This window comes from Choloepus didactylus, chromosome 9 (assembly GCF_015220235.1).
Source record: "Choloepus didactylus isolate mChoDid1 chromosome 9, mChoDid1.pri, whole genome shotgun sequence".
Classification (NCBI taxonomy): Eukaryota; Metazoa; Chordata; class Mammalia; order Pilosa; family Megalonychidae; genus Choloepus; species Choloepus didactylus.
In genome coordinates, this window is record NC_051315.1 from 61900459 (window position 1) to 61916338 (window position 15880).

The window sequence follows — 15880 nt, forward strand, 5'->3', positions numbered from 1 at the left end:
ATCAAATGGGTGAATTTAAAATTCATTACTGAAATAATAGGACTTTTGGTTTTAACTTTAAGTGGAACTGCTTACCAAAAGACATCCTACAAATGTCCCATCCTGATATGGGAGTGGAGAAGGAGGCACGCTGCTTTACAGGAATCAGACAACTGAATAGGACTTAAGGGGGGGGGGGGGGAGAAGATTAGGTGGCTACAAGCTCTAAGATGGTTGCTGCACAGGTCTTGGTGTTTTTTGGTTTCTGTTCCCTGATAGCCCTCCTTTACTTTTACTCTTCCCTTCTGGTAGTTAGTGGAGTGTTTCTATATGGAATGAATGAATCTTCCCATGCACTTGTCAAAATTTCCTGTTTCTTAGACAGTATTCACTCTTTATAAACCTAGAATTAGGAAACAGATATTCTAAATGATAGCAACAGCAGGTTATGTAGCATAGGCTTTTCCAGGTTCTGCAGGCTAATTAGATTGAGCCTTGCTCAGACATGTTCAGGTTTACCTTGGTTCTAAGACCGAATGGAGATCCTTATAAAGATCCTTGAGGAAGTAAAGGAGACAAGAAAGTATCTTGATTGCTCTACTGAGTTATTAGAATGTTGGGAATTGGAAGATCATTCTGGATTACTTTATAACTCTAGACACTGGTTATCTTCTCCCCTGCCCCCTCAGATCTGGATATCTTTTGCTTCCTATTCTGTACCCTGCCATTATGGTGATTCTACCCCTCTGGCCCTGCTCTTTACTTTTCCCTGCCTGTGGTTTCTGTTGCATGATAACTTCTACTTACTGCTTTCCCCATCATGTTTGGTTTCAGGATCTGTGAATGCTTGTGAAAAGACCTCATTTATGTTTCTGCGGCAAGAGTTGCCTGTTAGACTGGCAAATATAATGAAAGAAATAAGTCTCCTTCCAGATAATCTGCTCAGGACACCATCAGTTCAACTGGTACAAAGCTGGTAAGAGTCCCATCTTGTGTATGCAATTTCCATGGAGTCATGGGTTTAACTTTCAAGCAAATCCTTTTTAAACTCCTCAGTGGAATCTCAAGGTGGTAGCAGTACCTCCTCCTCCTTTTTCTGGTGTGTCTGGGCCTTGTCTCTCAAATCCTGGACTCCACCACTTGTTGGGTTTGAGAAAAACAATCAGAACTGCACAGAAATACAGACACGGAATTTAAGATTTCTGTTATTAGATCAGCAGAGATATTAGGTTGAATATCTACTATGTGGCAGGGATTTATATACATTGCCTTTAATCCTTTCAACAACCCTACATGGTAGATGTTTCCCTTTTGTGGGTGAGGACACTGAAGCACATACAGGTTTAGTCATTTGCTGTGAGGCAGTACCACTGATAAGTGGAACAGGATTTGTCTGAATCCACTATATCATGCTGTACTCAGAATGATGAAATGTATTAAAGGGTGTATATATTTTTTGTTAATTGAATTTATTGTTTGGAAATGTATCTTTTTATAAATCAGAAGAGTTAAAATCTTTATTTTTCCATTTTAAAACAATTAGACGTTATTGAAATCATGTAGATTTTTTTAAACCGATAGTGGTCCTAAGAGTACATTTCATTTTAGTTCCTTCATTTTACAAATGAAGAAACTGAGACTCAGAGGTGCAGACTTTCTTGATGACAGTTAGTGACCAAGCTAGTACTGGAATCCAGCTTTACTGACCTTTTTTTTTTTGGCTCTGTGTTCTTGTTATTATATTGTACTCCCTCTTTTCAGTTTTCTTGGCCATTCTTATAGAAACTTGAATTTGCAAAGTAGTGATGAAAAAATGCAAAAGAAGAAAAAGAAACATGAATAATCCACAAACTGAATCATTAAATTTCATGCAATGTTACCCTCTTCATAACTGAGACATATAAATCCTAGTTGGACAAACTGATTCAGATTATTTGCTACAGAGAAAGGACATTTATTTTACTTCCCCATTACCCGAATTCATAACAGAAGGGAAGTGTGGTATACTGAAAAGAGTGTGGGCTTTTGAATCAGATATCCCAAGTTTCCAACTGTAGATTTGCCATTAGCATGCTCTTGGGTGTCTTACACCCCTCTCTGAGTCTCACCATCCTCTGCTGTAAAATGGTACAAAAATATCTCTCTTACAGAGTTACTGTGAAGACCAAATGAGCTCCCACTGCTTGGCCAATGGCAGTTCATATTGGGGTCTGTCCAGTGCTCTCTTCACCTTTATCCCCTAGTTCTGTGTTGTTTTTCCTCATACACACTCTTGACTTAACTTGGATCTCTTCTTTCAAAAAGTGACGAGAGGAATTAGAGTGTAGTGTGCACATGTATGTGGCCCTCTATGTATAGCTTTGTTAATGTTATTAATTTAAAAGTTTCATTTCTCACAAGCACTACAAGAGTTGGTCAGAGTTAAGTCTTAAATAGAAAACATTGACTGTAAGACATTTCCCAATTGTGATTCATGGAGATCCTAGCTTTCCTTTTGTAGACATCATAGTTTGTGGGAGAAGCTGACCTAACATCAATTTTAAAAAATAACAACGTAAGTATGACAGCTAAATTCTTCATTTCTTTTAATTCTTCATAAAACATAGAATATGCTACTTTTTGAAATCTGCTCTAAGCCTAGCACATTATGCGTACTCAAATATCTCTTGAATGGTTCTTGAAGTATAGTTTTTCTTGCCAATGAAGAGAAAAATGAAGGATTAAAGCAGAACATTAGACTTCAAAATTGTGTATACTTGACTTTGGAACACAGCAAGGCATGTTGTTAGTCGGGGACAGCTTTCCACACCAGTGTGTGGATTTACTATTATTTAAAGACTTTCATTGTTGCTTGTGTCCTGGATGGCTGCTAAGTTAGGGCGGTTGTAGATAAAGTACTGACAGATGAGACAGAGCAGACCTTACACTGTTGAAGAAAGGAACTGAACGGTAGTGCGATGCTTGAGCTCTGGCACTGCACACCATCATTGTACGGCCTCAAGAAAAGTCATTTGGCTTTTCTTCCTCATTTTGCTCATTCCTTAGCAGATACGTTGCTTCCTTGAATTGTAAATTCCTTAATCGTAAATTAAAACCTACATTTTGGACTTTTGTGTTTTTGTGCAGCTCTGTTTAAAAGAACCGTATGGTAGATAGTAGGCTTTCAATAAATATTTGTTAATTGTACATAAACATTTGAAATTAAGGTTTTAAAACTAAGGCTTTTAAGTTAGACCCTTAGAGCCCATTAGAAGCCTCCTCATTTTACTGAGACCAAGACAGGTTAAGTCATTGCCCAAGATCCCACTTAACTGATAACAGATCCAGTTCTCATGATGCCCAGTATTTATACTGTAATGTACAGTTGTAAATTTAAGAAATTAAAAAACTGTTTTAGCACATAGAACTTAAAAAAAAAAAAAAAAAAAAAAGCAGTAGGAAATCTTAAAATTCTTAAAGCAGATTTACCTGTGCTTTTAGGAGACAATGTGCACATCCTACTACTATGCACCAAGCACTTTGCTAGAATGTGAATGGGTTTAAAAATCCTACTTTTCAACTATTTTATAGGAGTATTCAAATTAAAAATTAAGAAATGTTAAAAAAAAATAGCTTCTGAACATTTTCACAGTATTGAACTTTTCAGGATGTAAAAGAACAAACGTACCTCCTTGATGTATATTTAAGGTATAACCAGAGTCTTCAGGAGCTTCTGGATTTTAAGGACAAAAGCGCTGAAGATGCTAAAGCTATTTATGAGTAAGTATACTATTTTGACCTTAATCTGAACACAATTTTTATACCCTTTAAATATTGTATTAAAAAAGTAAATGCAATAAGCTTAAACCTGCTATTGGGTCATTTTAAGGAAATTGATTAACTTATAGTTTCCCACTGCTCTACAAAATATGGTAATATCTATACCAGCCCATACAGGCAAGGCAAATAATATAAATCTATAAATTGAACTGGACATTACTGATTTTGGGGGATTGATCTTGTACCCTGCCGTTTTGCTGAATTCATTTATTAGCCCTGGGAGTTTGGTGTGGATTTTTCAGAATTTTCTGTATATAGGATCAGTCGTGTGCAAATAGGGCAAGTTTTATTTCATCTTTTCCAATTTGGATGCCTTTTATTTCTTTTTCTTGCCTAGTTGCTCTGACTAGACTTCTAGTACAATGTGGTTCCTGATCTTTGAGGGAAAGCTTTTAGTCTTTCGTCATTAAGTATGATGTTGGCTGTGGTTTTTTCATATATGCCCTGTGCTGGTTTGAATGTATTATGTCCCCCAGAAAAAGCCATATTCTTTGATGCAGTCCTGTGGGACAGATGTTTTGGTGCTGATTAGATTTGCATGGAAATGCGCCCCACCCAACTGTAGGTGATAACTCTGATGAGATATTTCCATGGAGGTGTGGCCCCACCCATTCAGGGTGGGCCTTGATCAGTGGAGCCATATAAATGAGCCGATGGACAGAGGGAACTCAGTGCAGCTGTGAGTGATGTTTTGAAGAGGAGCTACAGCCAAGAGGGATACTTTGAAGAAAGCACAGGAGCTGCAGATGAGAGACATTTTGAAGATGGCCATTGAAAGCAGACTCTTGCTCCAGAGAAGCTAAGAGAGGACAGATACCCCAAGTGCAACTAAGAGTGACATTTTTGAGGATCTGCAGCCTAGAGAGGAACATCCTGGGAGAAAGATGTTTTGAAACCAGAACTTTGGAGCAGACGCCAGCCACATGCCTTCCCAGCTAACAGAGGTTTTCCAGACGCCATTTGCCATCCTCCAGTGAAGGTACCTGATTGCTGATGTGTTACCTTGGACACTTTATGGCCTTAAGACTGTAACTGTGTAAGCAAATAAACCCCCTTTTATAAAAGCCAATCCATCTCTGGTGTTTTGCATTCCGGCAGCATTAGCAAACTAGGACATGCCCTTTAATATGTTGAGCAAGGTTCCTTCTATTCCTAGTTTTTTAAGTGTTTTTTATCAAGAAGGGGTGCTGGATTTTGCCAGATGCTTTTTCTGCATCAGTTGGGATAATCATGTGGGTTTTTCCCTTTATTCTGTTAATGTAGTGTTAATTGATTTTCTTATGTTGAACCATTCTTGCATACCTGTGATAAATCTCACTTAATCATGGTGTATAATTATTTTAATATACTGTTGGATACAGTCTGCTAGTATTTCGCTGAGGAATTTTGCAACTACAAGAAATGTTGGTCTGTAATTTTCTTTTATTGTGGTGTCTTTATCTGGCTTTGGTATGAGGATGATTTTGGCCTCATAGAATGAATTAGGGACTGCTCCCTCCTCTTCAGTTTTTTGGAAGAGTTCGAGCAGGATTGGTGTTAAATCTTCTTGGAATGTTTGGTAAAATCCCCCTGTGGAACCATCTAGGCCTGAGCATTTCTTTGTTGGGAGGTTTTTGATTACTCATTCAATCTTTTTACTAGTTATTTATTTGTTGAGATCTCCTGTTTCTTCTTAAGTCAGGGTAAGTCAATTTGTTGGTGTACTGGTGTTTATAGTATCTTCTTATAGTCCTTTTTATTTTGTTGGGGTGGTGGTATTGTCTCCCTTGTCATTTCTGATTTTAGGAATTTATGTCCTCCCCCTGTTTTTCTTTGTCAGTGTAGCGAAAGGTTTGTCAATTTTATTGATGTTTTTCAGAGAACAAACTCGGTTTTGTTAATTCTCACTACTGTTCTTTTAAATTTTCTATCTCATTTATTTCCACTCTAATCTTTGTTATATCCTTCCTTCTGCTTGCTTTGGATTTAATTTGCTGTCCTTTTTCTAGGTTTTCCAGTTTTGTGGTTAGGTCTCTGGTTTGAAATCTTTTTCCTTTTTTTAATGTGAGCATTTACAGCTATGAATTTCCTTTTCAGCACTGCTTTGCTGCATCCCATAAGTTTTGGTATGTTGTATTTTCATTTTCATTTGCCTCAAGATATTTCCTAATTTCCCTTGTGAGTTCCTCTTTAATCCACAGGTTGTTTAACAGTACATTGTTTAATTTCCATGTATTTGTGAATTTTCCTTTCCTCTCTCTGTTATTGATTTCTAGCTTCATTCCATTGTGGTTGGAGTAGATACATTGTTCGATTTCAGTATTTTTAATTTGCTGAGACTTAAGATATGGTCTCTTCTGCAGAATGGCCCATGTGTACTTGAGAAGAACGTGCATTCTGTTGTTGCTGGGTGAAGTCTTCGTTATATGTTTCTTAAGTCTAGTTGGTTTAGAGTATTGTTCAAGTCTTGTAATTCCTTATCAGTTCTCTGTTTAGATGTTCTATCAGTTCTTGAAAATGGTGGATTAAAGTCTTCTGCTGTTAATGTAGAACCACCAATTTCTTCCTTCAAATCTGTCAGTGATTGCTCCATATATTATGGAGCTCTGCTGTTAGGTATATATGTATTTGTAATTATTATGTCTTCTTGTTGAATTAACCCCTTTATCAGTATATAATAACTGTCTTTGTCCCTGGTAACTGTTTTTAACTTAAAATCTATTTTATGTGATACTAGGACAACTAATCAACTCTCTTTTGGTTACTAGTTTCATGGTATATTTTTTCCCATCCTTCACCCTCTGCCTGCTTATGGATTTGAATTTGAGGTGTCTCTTATAGGCAGCATAGAGTGGGATCATGCTTTTTTTTAGCCCATTTTACCAATCTCTGCCTTTTGACTGGAAAGTTAAATCCATACACATTTAAAGTCACTACTGATAATGTCAGGACTTTCTTCTGCCATTTTGCTATTTAGTCTTTGTAGGCCTTATACCTTTTTTGTCTCTCTATTTTTCTGTTATGCCTGCTTTCATATATATTTGACTTTAGGTTATACCATATTGAATACCTTCTCAGTGCTCTCTGGATATATTTTTCATATATTTTCCTTGTGGTTACCATAGGGTTAAAATTTAATATCCTAAATATATAACAGTCATTTTATTTGATACCAACTTGACTTCATTAACATAGGTATACACTGTTCCTCTACCCATCCACCCCCCAACCTTTTTTGTACTTGTTACAAATTTTATCTTTGTACATTGTACACCCCAAACCATAGATTTATCATTACTTTTTATGTATTTGCATTTTAGCACCTGTAAGAAATAAGCAGTGGAGTTACATAACAAAAAAATACAATAATACTGGCATTTATAACTACCCGTATGGTTACCATTGTAAGTGGTCTTTATTTCTGTATACTGCTTTGAACCACTGTCCAGTGTCATTTCCTTTCAGTCTGAAGAACTCCCTTTAGCTTTGCATGTAGGGGAGGTCTCATGCTGATGTACTCCCTCAGCTTTTGTTTATGTGGAAATGTCTTAATCTCTCACTCATTTTTTTTTTAATTTAATAAATTTTATTTTGAAATAAATTCAAACTTACAGTAACAGTTGCAAAAACAGTACAAACCCCATACATAGAACTCCAGCATACCCCAAGCCCCCTCCCCCGATACCCCGATCCACCACCTTTAACATCCTGTCACACCACTGTTTCTTTCTTTCCCTCCCTCCCTCCCTCCCTATCATCCATCATCTATTGCTCTGTCCTCTGAACATATGAGAGCAAGCTGCACATATCTTTGAACAAACAGTATAATTCACATATACCTTTCCCATGAACAAGAACATTCTTTTATGCAATGCCATTAAGTGCAGCTAAGAAGTTCAAGAAATTCAACATCGATACAAAGCTTACATTCTATATTTCCTTTTTTTTTTATGTCCCATCTGTGTCCCTTTGAGCCTCCTCTCCTCCATTCTCAGATCCCATCCAGGATCATCCTTGGCATTTAATTGTTATCTATTTAGACTGTCTTTTTTTTTCAATTGTGGGAACATATATACAGCCTAAATCTTCCCATTCCACCCTCTCCCTAGCATTCTGTTAGTGGGATTAATCACATTTAGAATGTTGCAGTGCTATCACTTTTCCACCATCCATTTCTAGAAGTTTCCCTTCACCCCAAATAGAAACCCTACACTCATTTCTTAATTCCCCATTGCCCCTTCCCCCACTTCTTGTAACCCACACTCTGCTTTTCATCTCTATGGTCATATTCTCTGATATTTTTTGTGTGTTTACCGTGGGGCTTAAATTTAACATCTTAAATCTATAACAATCTTGTTTTTCTTTGATACCAACTTAACTTCAATATGACACATATACTATGTTCCTATACTCCATCATTCCCCCACCTTTATGTAGTTCTTGTCAAAAATTACTTATTTTACATTGAGTCCCAAACCACCGATTTATCATTACAGTTTATGTATTTTAGATCCTGTAGGAAGTAAATAGTGCAGCTACAAATCAAAAATACATCAGTATCGGTATTTATATTTACCATGTGATCTTTACTGGAAATTTTTATTCTTCATGTAGTTTCAGTCAATTGTTTAGTGTCCCTTCCTTTTGGCCTGCTCAACTCCCTTTAGCATTTCTTATAGGACTGATCTACTGGTGATGAAGTCCCTCAGCTTTTGATTATCTGGGAATGTTTTCATCTCCCCCTCATTTTTACCCTCCAAGTGTTTGTGAATTCTCCAAGTCTCTGATGGTTGTTGACTTCTGTTTGTATTCCATTGTGATCAGAGAATGTGCTTTGAACAAATTCTTTTTTTTTTTTTTTTTTTTAATTTACTGAGGCTTGTTTTATGTCCCAGCATACGGTCCATTCTGGAGAAAGATCCATGATCACTAGAGAAGAATGTGTGTCCTGGTGACCTGGGATGTAATATTCTATATGTGTCTGTTAAAATTCTCTGTATCTGTCTCTCCTTTCTTTGTTTCTCTGTCAGTAGGGCTCCCTTTAGTATCTGAAGTAGGGCAGGTCTTTTATTGGCAAAATCTCTCAGCATTTGTTTGTGAAAAATGTAAGCTCTCCCTCAAATTTGAAGGAGAGTTTTGCTGGATAAAGTATTCTTTTTTGGAAATTTTTCTCTCTCAGAATTTTAAATATGTCATGCCACTGTCTTCTCGCCTCTATGGTGGCTGCTGAGTAGTCACTACCTAGTCTTACGTTGTTTCCTTTGTATGTGGTGAATTGCTTTTCTCTTGCTGCTTTCAGAACTTGCTCCTTCTCTTCAGTATTTGACAGTCTGATCAGAATATGTCTTGGAGTGGGTTTATTTGGATTTATTCTATTTGGAGTTCACTGGGCATTTATGCTTTGTGTATTTATATTGTGTAGAAGGTTTGGGAATTTTTCCTCAACAATTTCTTTGAATACTCTTTCTAGACCTTTACCCTTCTCTTCCCCTTCTGGGACACCAATGAGTCTTATATTTGGATGTTTTATTTTATCTGTCATATCCCTGAGATTCATTTTTATTTTTTCGATTTTTTTCTCCATTCTTTCTTTTGTTCTTTCATTTTCCATTCTGTGGTTCTCGAGGTGCTGAGTCATTGTTCAGCTTCCTCTAATCTTGTATTATAAGTGTCCAGAGTCTTTTTGATTTGGCTAACAGTTTCTTTTATTTCCATAAGATCTTTTATTTTTTTATTTACTCTTGCAATTTCTTCTTTATGCTCTTCTAGGGTCTTCTTTATATCCTTTATATCCTGTGCCATGCTCTTGTTGCCTGTCTGTAGTTCTTTGATTAATTGTGCCAAGTACTGTTTGTCTTCTGATCTTTTGATTTGGGTGTTTGGGTTTGGGTTCTCCATATCGTCTGGTTTTATCACATGCTTTAAGATTTTCTGTTGTTTTTGGCCTCTTGGCATTTGCTTTACTTGATCTCTAATTTGTCAGAACTGCAGCTTGGTGGCATACACTTTCTCTAACTAACCAGCAGATGGTGTCCGTGAGTCACCTATTCCCCTCAAGTCAGTTCTCCCCAACTTTGTCTTTGTGGTGTGTGAGGATCTGATTCTTGTGGGGTTCAGTTGGTGCACTAAATTTGGGTGTGTTGTTGGTGCTGTCCGCCCTGAATGTGGGGCGTGTGTCTGAGTGGTTAGGGAGGGAGAGCAGCTTTAATAATCAAATCTCCCAGGTGTTCCCAGAGATATAAGGCTGTTGCAAGAGTCTAAGCCTTCATTTCAGTCTCGCCACAGACTGTCTCTGCCACTGACCCACAAGTCCTTGGTATTGGTGTATGTTCCCTCGGATTTCCGAGTGGGGCCCTTTCTCTGCTGTGCTCTTCCACGACCTCTGCTGAGGGAAGGTTGTGCCACATCACAAGTGCACGCTGGCCCTCCAGGGAAGCCCTAGGACGCCAGGCCATGCAGGGGCGTTCCCAGCCCGCTTCAAAGATGGTTGAATGGGGCGTGTTAACTTCCACCTTTTCACACAGCTCCGCCCTCCCAGCTCCGGGACAATCAGCTGTGGGTGCATTAAAGGCCCCTGTCCATGGCCAATATTGTGGCGTGTGCGTGGTGCTCCGAGAAAGACTCCCCATCACACTGGGTTTCTTGGTGCAGCTCTGGGGTATGGGTCCGGCCCCGGGCAGGAGTGTCCCCAGCCCGCTAGGGAGATGGGTGCAAGTGGTGTGGTTTATTTTTTTCTCCTTTTGGCTCCCCTTTGCTCCCCTGGCCCCGAGAAAATCAGCAGCAGCTGTGCAGCTCTCCCCGTCATATCTACAGCTGCTCCCGGGCTTTTTTTTTTTTTTTTTTTTTTTTTAATAGAACTAGTCTGTCTCCAAACGCCAACCCACCATTTCCCCACACTGCAGCATGGCTGAGGGACTTTCAGCCAACTCACTCACTTGTTTCAGAATGGAGAGTCCTGGTTTCACCAAATGCATGGTCCCTGTAGATTAGCAGACCTTGTCTGGCTGGTGCTATGCTGGAACTGGTGTTCTGGGTCACTTTCTGGTTTTTATCTCGTATTTTTCATGGAGGTGTTTTTTTTTGCCCTGCCTCACCTAGCCGCCATCTTAGGTTCCTGACTCTCACTCACTTTTGAAAGAAAGTCTTCCTGGATATAAAATTCTTTGTTGGCAGTTGTTTTCTCTCAGTGCTTCAAGTATTTCAGCCACTGCCTTCTTGTTTCCATGGTTTCTGATGAGAAATTGGAACTTAATATAATGGGACTCTCTTGTACATGATGCTTTTCTCTTGCAGCTTTCAGAACTCTCCTTGTCCCTTGCATCTGACAGTTTTATCAGTATGTGATGGAACATGATATCTTCAAAGTTATCCTGTTTGGAGTGCTCTGGGCTTCTTGGATGTACATATTCACATCTTGTGCTAAGTTTGGGAAGTCTGTCATTATTTTTTTGAATATTCCTTCTACCCCTTTCTCTCTTTCTTCTCCTGCTGTAACCCCATAATGTGTATATTGGTACATTTGATGGTGTCCCAGAGGTCTTTTAAGGCTTTTTTCACTTTTTGTAATTCTTTCTTCTTTATGCTTCTCAGCCTGACTCATTTCAATTATCTTGTCCTTGGGTTCACTGATTCTTTTTTCTGCCAGCTCCAATTTGTTGTCGAAAATTCCTGGGAATTCTTCGTTTCAGTTTTTGTGGTCTTCAACTCCAGGAGCTCTGTTTGGTTCCTTTGTAGAATTTTGTCTCTTTATTGAGATTCTCATATTGTTCATTCATTGTTTTCCTGATATCCTTTAGTTCTTTCTCTATATTTTCCCTCAGTTTGAGCATATTGAGGATCCTTTTTTTTAAGTCTTTGTCCACTATGTCCACAGAATCGTCTTCTTCGTTGATGTTTTCTAGATTGTTATCCTCTTCCTTTGGGCGAACCATCATTTCCTGTTTCTTTGTTTTCATTGCACACTGCGCATTTTAATATTTCAAAATGTTAATTCTGGGATTTATATTCTATATGTCTGTTTCTTAGATTTGTAATCAGCTGGTGATAGGACAGAGATTTTCTTGAGTGTCAGCAGTCCTATCAGGAGTCAGCCCAAGGCCCTCCTTGTCTTTTCTGGGCCTGTGTCTTTTCCTGGGCTTGTGCTATCTTGTGGTCTTAGGAGTTCCCCTGTTCACAGGAGTTTGGAGGCCCCCTCTGCTTCCCAGGAGACAGACATTCTCCCTTTTCTGGGTGTTCCACTGCCAGGTTTAAAGCAGGTAAGGTTTGCCCCAGGGACCCAAACAAGGCCAGGGACCCAAAAAAGGAAGAGTTGGCCAGCCCCAAACTGTCCTGGAGAAGGATGAAGGACAGGCCAGGAAGATCGCTAGGGGCTTTTTCTATAGCTCCCTAAAGCTGTACTTTCTGAACCTGCTCAGCAAAAAATGCAGCCCTTCAGCTCCCCTCTGCAGACCTGAGGAAGTGTTTTTAAGTCTCCTCTGCCATCCTTGTCCAGGGTGGGCTGGAAAAGTGGCCGCCTCAGAGCTGGGCACCTAGCGATCCCGAGTAGTAAAAACCACGATCAGCGATTGGCACGTGCCTACCTTAGATCTTAGTGAAGTGGATTTTTATATCCCTTTCTGGCACCAGCAAGCTACACCAGGGGCTGGACCCCAGTGCTACCTGCTGCATGTGGGGTTGGGCACCAGTAACAGCCATGTAGAGAGAGCAATTCACTGGTCTTTACTGTAATTTACTATAATTTCCAGCCTCTTTCCCCTGCTCTTCCCTGGATGCTCTTTCCTGGACTCGGGAGTTTCAAAATAGTTGATTCAAACAGTTCCTGCCTATTTAATAGTTGTTCTGGTGGAGGGACTGATTCTTGGACCTTCCTACTCTGCCATCTTGCCACAATCTTGCCAGTAGTGTCTTTTGAAGGACAGGAATGTGAAGGCTGTATGTTTTGAAAAGTTTTCCTTTAGTCATGACTGTTTACTTTTCTTCTCCCGTTTTGTAAACTCATAGGATGAATGAAATCAGAATTCTCTTCTACTTTTCTGTTCCGAGTGGTTCTTTCTCTCTTTGAACCATAGAGAATACTTTCAAAGCCACACAGGCTTTATTTGCTTATTCATCTTGATTCCTTACGGAGCATGTGTTTTCAAGAAGCAAGTGTTCTGTGTTCCCTTATGTGGAAATGTCCCTGGAATACCCTCTTCATATTGAGTGTTCAATGACCTTAATTGATATTGGTTAAAAACAACAACAACAAAAACCCGTAACATTTTTAAGATTGTGTTTTGTGGCAGCCGTATTTTTTAGGAGTTCCAAGAAAAGAATTACATTTTGGAAGTTATATTTCTGAAGCCCTATACCTTCATTGATCCGGTATATTTTATGATCTGAAATAAGTAAGTGTTAGAAAACATGCACTGATTGTCTTTTTGCTGAATTATGGATTTCTTTGTCTAGTACAGTTGGTTAAACTTATTTTTTAGTAATGAATTCACTTGTCAAAATTTTTGGCCTTTTTAATAGACAGGTTTGTTTAGCTTTACAGACACTGTGATACGGATCAGAAATCGACACAATGATGTCATTCCCACCATGGCCCAGGGTGTGGTTGAATATAAGGAGAGCTTCGGGGTGGATCCTGTCACCAGCCAGAATGTTCAGTACTTTTTGGATCGTTTCTACATGAGTCGCATTTCAATTAGAATGCTGCTCAATCAACACTGTAAGTGTATGGAAGTCAAGAGAAGAGGCTAAATAAAATGTGTTGGTACATTTAAAATTTATTTTGAAAACTTCCCTTTATGGAAAACATTTACTTTGATTTTTTTTTCTTTTTTTTTTTTTTGCCTATTAAGAAAAATAGAGAGCTGTCTAAAGGAGGTATTTTTATGGAATGTAAAATAGTATGTTTATGCTTATGGAAAATATTTGTTCTTCTGGAACTATTTAGAGAAATAGTATTCAAATCTGGAAAAGAGGATTAAGTAATTTAGTTTATTTTGTTTGTTTTCTATGTTTTTATAGCTTTATTATTTGGTGGAAAAGGCAAAGGAAGTCCTTCTCATCGAAAACACATAGGAAGCATCAATCCAAATTGCAATGTAGTTGAAGTTATTAAAGGTAAACACGTAAATTTCTCCTTTCAAAAAAGATGCAAAAATAAAAATTGTTGTGTTATTTCTTGCTATTGAAATGACTATATCCTGAGAAAAAATGTGAAGAGCAAATATGTATGTTGTTTGTGCATTATATATACATTATATATGGGGTAAAAATTTTGTTGATACAGTGCTTTGTTAGGCAAATTATGGTGATACTATTGAGGGGATCTGTTTTACTTCAAAACATTCAAGTCCTTCCATCCCCCTTTGAAATTTTCTTTACCATAATTCACAACAGTTTGGTTTGCATCCTTCCATACTTTTTGGTTTATAGCACATACACATATACGTATATAAAATTGTTGATGGTCTTTCATTGTTTGTTTTTATAAAGTGGGTTACTGTACATATATTTTCCACATGTTTACAGACATCTAACCTTGTCGGTATATAAAGATTTAACCCGAGTTTTAATAAACTGTATGGATGTATCCTAATGTATCAATCTGTTCTCCCACTAAACATCTTAGATTTTTAAAATTTTCTTTCAATTGCCAGCAATACTGTAGTGAACATCCTTATATATAAGCTGACTTTTGCTAGTATTTTAGAAGGCAAGAGACCTAGAATTAAAAACATGTAAAATGCTATTTTACTATTTACTATTTTGATATCTCCAAAAAGGTATCAACCATTCACTGAGTGCCTGTTTCCTAATCCCTTACCAATTCTGGAAATTTTCATTCATTACATTTTTGACAGTCAGATGGAGGAAAAACTGATATCTCATTGTTTTTACTGTCACTGCTTTGAATTTAATGAATTAGAACAGCTTTTCAAATGTTTACTAGCTATTTTTTTTCTTCTCTGAGTTGCCCATTCACATGTTTTGCTTATATTTTACTGGATTACCTATCTTTCTTTAACTGATTTTATAGAAGCCCTTTTAGAGTATGAGTATTATATTTTTATAATACATGATATATTTTCTTCAGCCTACTGCTTTTCTTTTTACTATGTTTATGGTGTCTTTTTCAATACAGATGTTTTGAAATTTTTTGTAGTCGTATCTGTCATTCCTCCTTTATGGCTGTTAGGTTATATCATGTCACAATTAGAAAGAACTTTAATAATTCCAAAATTATTAAAATGTGTTGTCTTCTATAGTTTTAAACTTTCACTTGTCAATACTATGTTATCTTAATGGATGAAGCAGAACTAAATTTAATGGTTTTTTTTTGTTTTGATTCACACTAGATGGCTATGAAAATGCTAGGCATCTATGTGATTTGTATTATTTTAACTCTCCTGAGCTAGAACTTGAGGAATTAAATGGTAAGTCTGATGTCGTCTCTATTTCAATGATTAGTGTTATGATTACCTGAGAAGGAATGATATGGAGATTTTAGATTTGTCTTAATAGAAAAGGGCTGTTTTTATTAACTTCTTTATTGAGTATGAAGGCTGAAGGAGAATAATCATGCAATATATATATATTTACTTGTGAACATATATATGTTTATGCATTTAAAAATTTCATTGGATTCCTTCAGTTTTTTTTTTTTTTTTTAGCCTTTTTTTGCCCCATTTTCCTTATTTTTAATTGATAACTTTGATCTTTGATTCTTTGCTAGTTTTAACTTTCTGGTTAGTCCAAAAATAAAATTATGCCAAGAGAATTGCATCCAACTTTCTATGCATTTCAATATTGTAAGATTTACTGTGTAACATTTCTACTGCCTCGAGGAAGCAAAAGATTGGGGGTATAAAGTGGAAAGAAAGATGCTCATCCATTTGAGAACCTCTGTTTCTCTCTGATGGTCTTCTTTTCACCCTTGTGGACACAAAAGGTTTAGATACTCCCCCCCCCCCCCCCCCGCCCAGAGGCAGTGTATTTTGGTAGGGAGAAAAATATTTCCCAAGTTAAGATGACACTTTAAGAAGGTGGTGGGAAGAATAAAGTTAGATAGGCTTTCATTAAGCCTTATTCTGGACTTTAGAGTAGGCAAGCA

At 37.6% G+C, this 15880-nt stretch overlaps 1 protein-coding gene across 1 annotated transcript in view; it reads left to right on the forward strand.

Annotated features, from left to right (window-relative positions):
- The window catches only part of PDK1 (pyruvate dehydrogenase kinase 1), a 46021-nt gene that overhangs the window by 1506 nt on the left and 28635 nt on the right, over nucleotides 1–15880 (forward strand). Inside the window, exons 2-6 of the mRNA XM_037849685.1 lie at nucleotides 814–955; nucleotides 3667–3738; nucleotides 13305–13489; nucleotides 13792–13887; nucleotides 15126–15203. Coding sequence (XP_037705613.1) covers nucleotides 814–955; nucleotides 3667–3738; nucleotides 13305–13489; nucleotides 13792–13887; nucleotides 15126–15203 — 573 coding nt within the window. The remainder of the gene's footprint in view (nucleotides 1–813; nucleotides 956–3666; nucleotides 3739–13304; nucleotides 13490–13791; nucleotides 13888–15125; nucleotides 15204–15880) is intronic.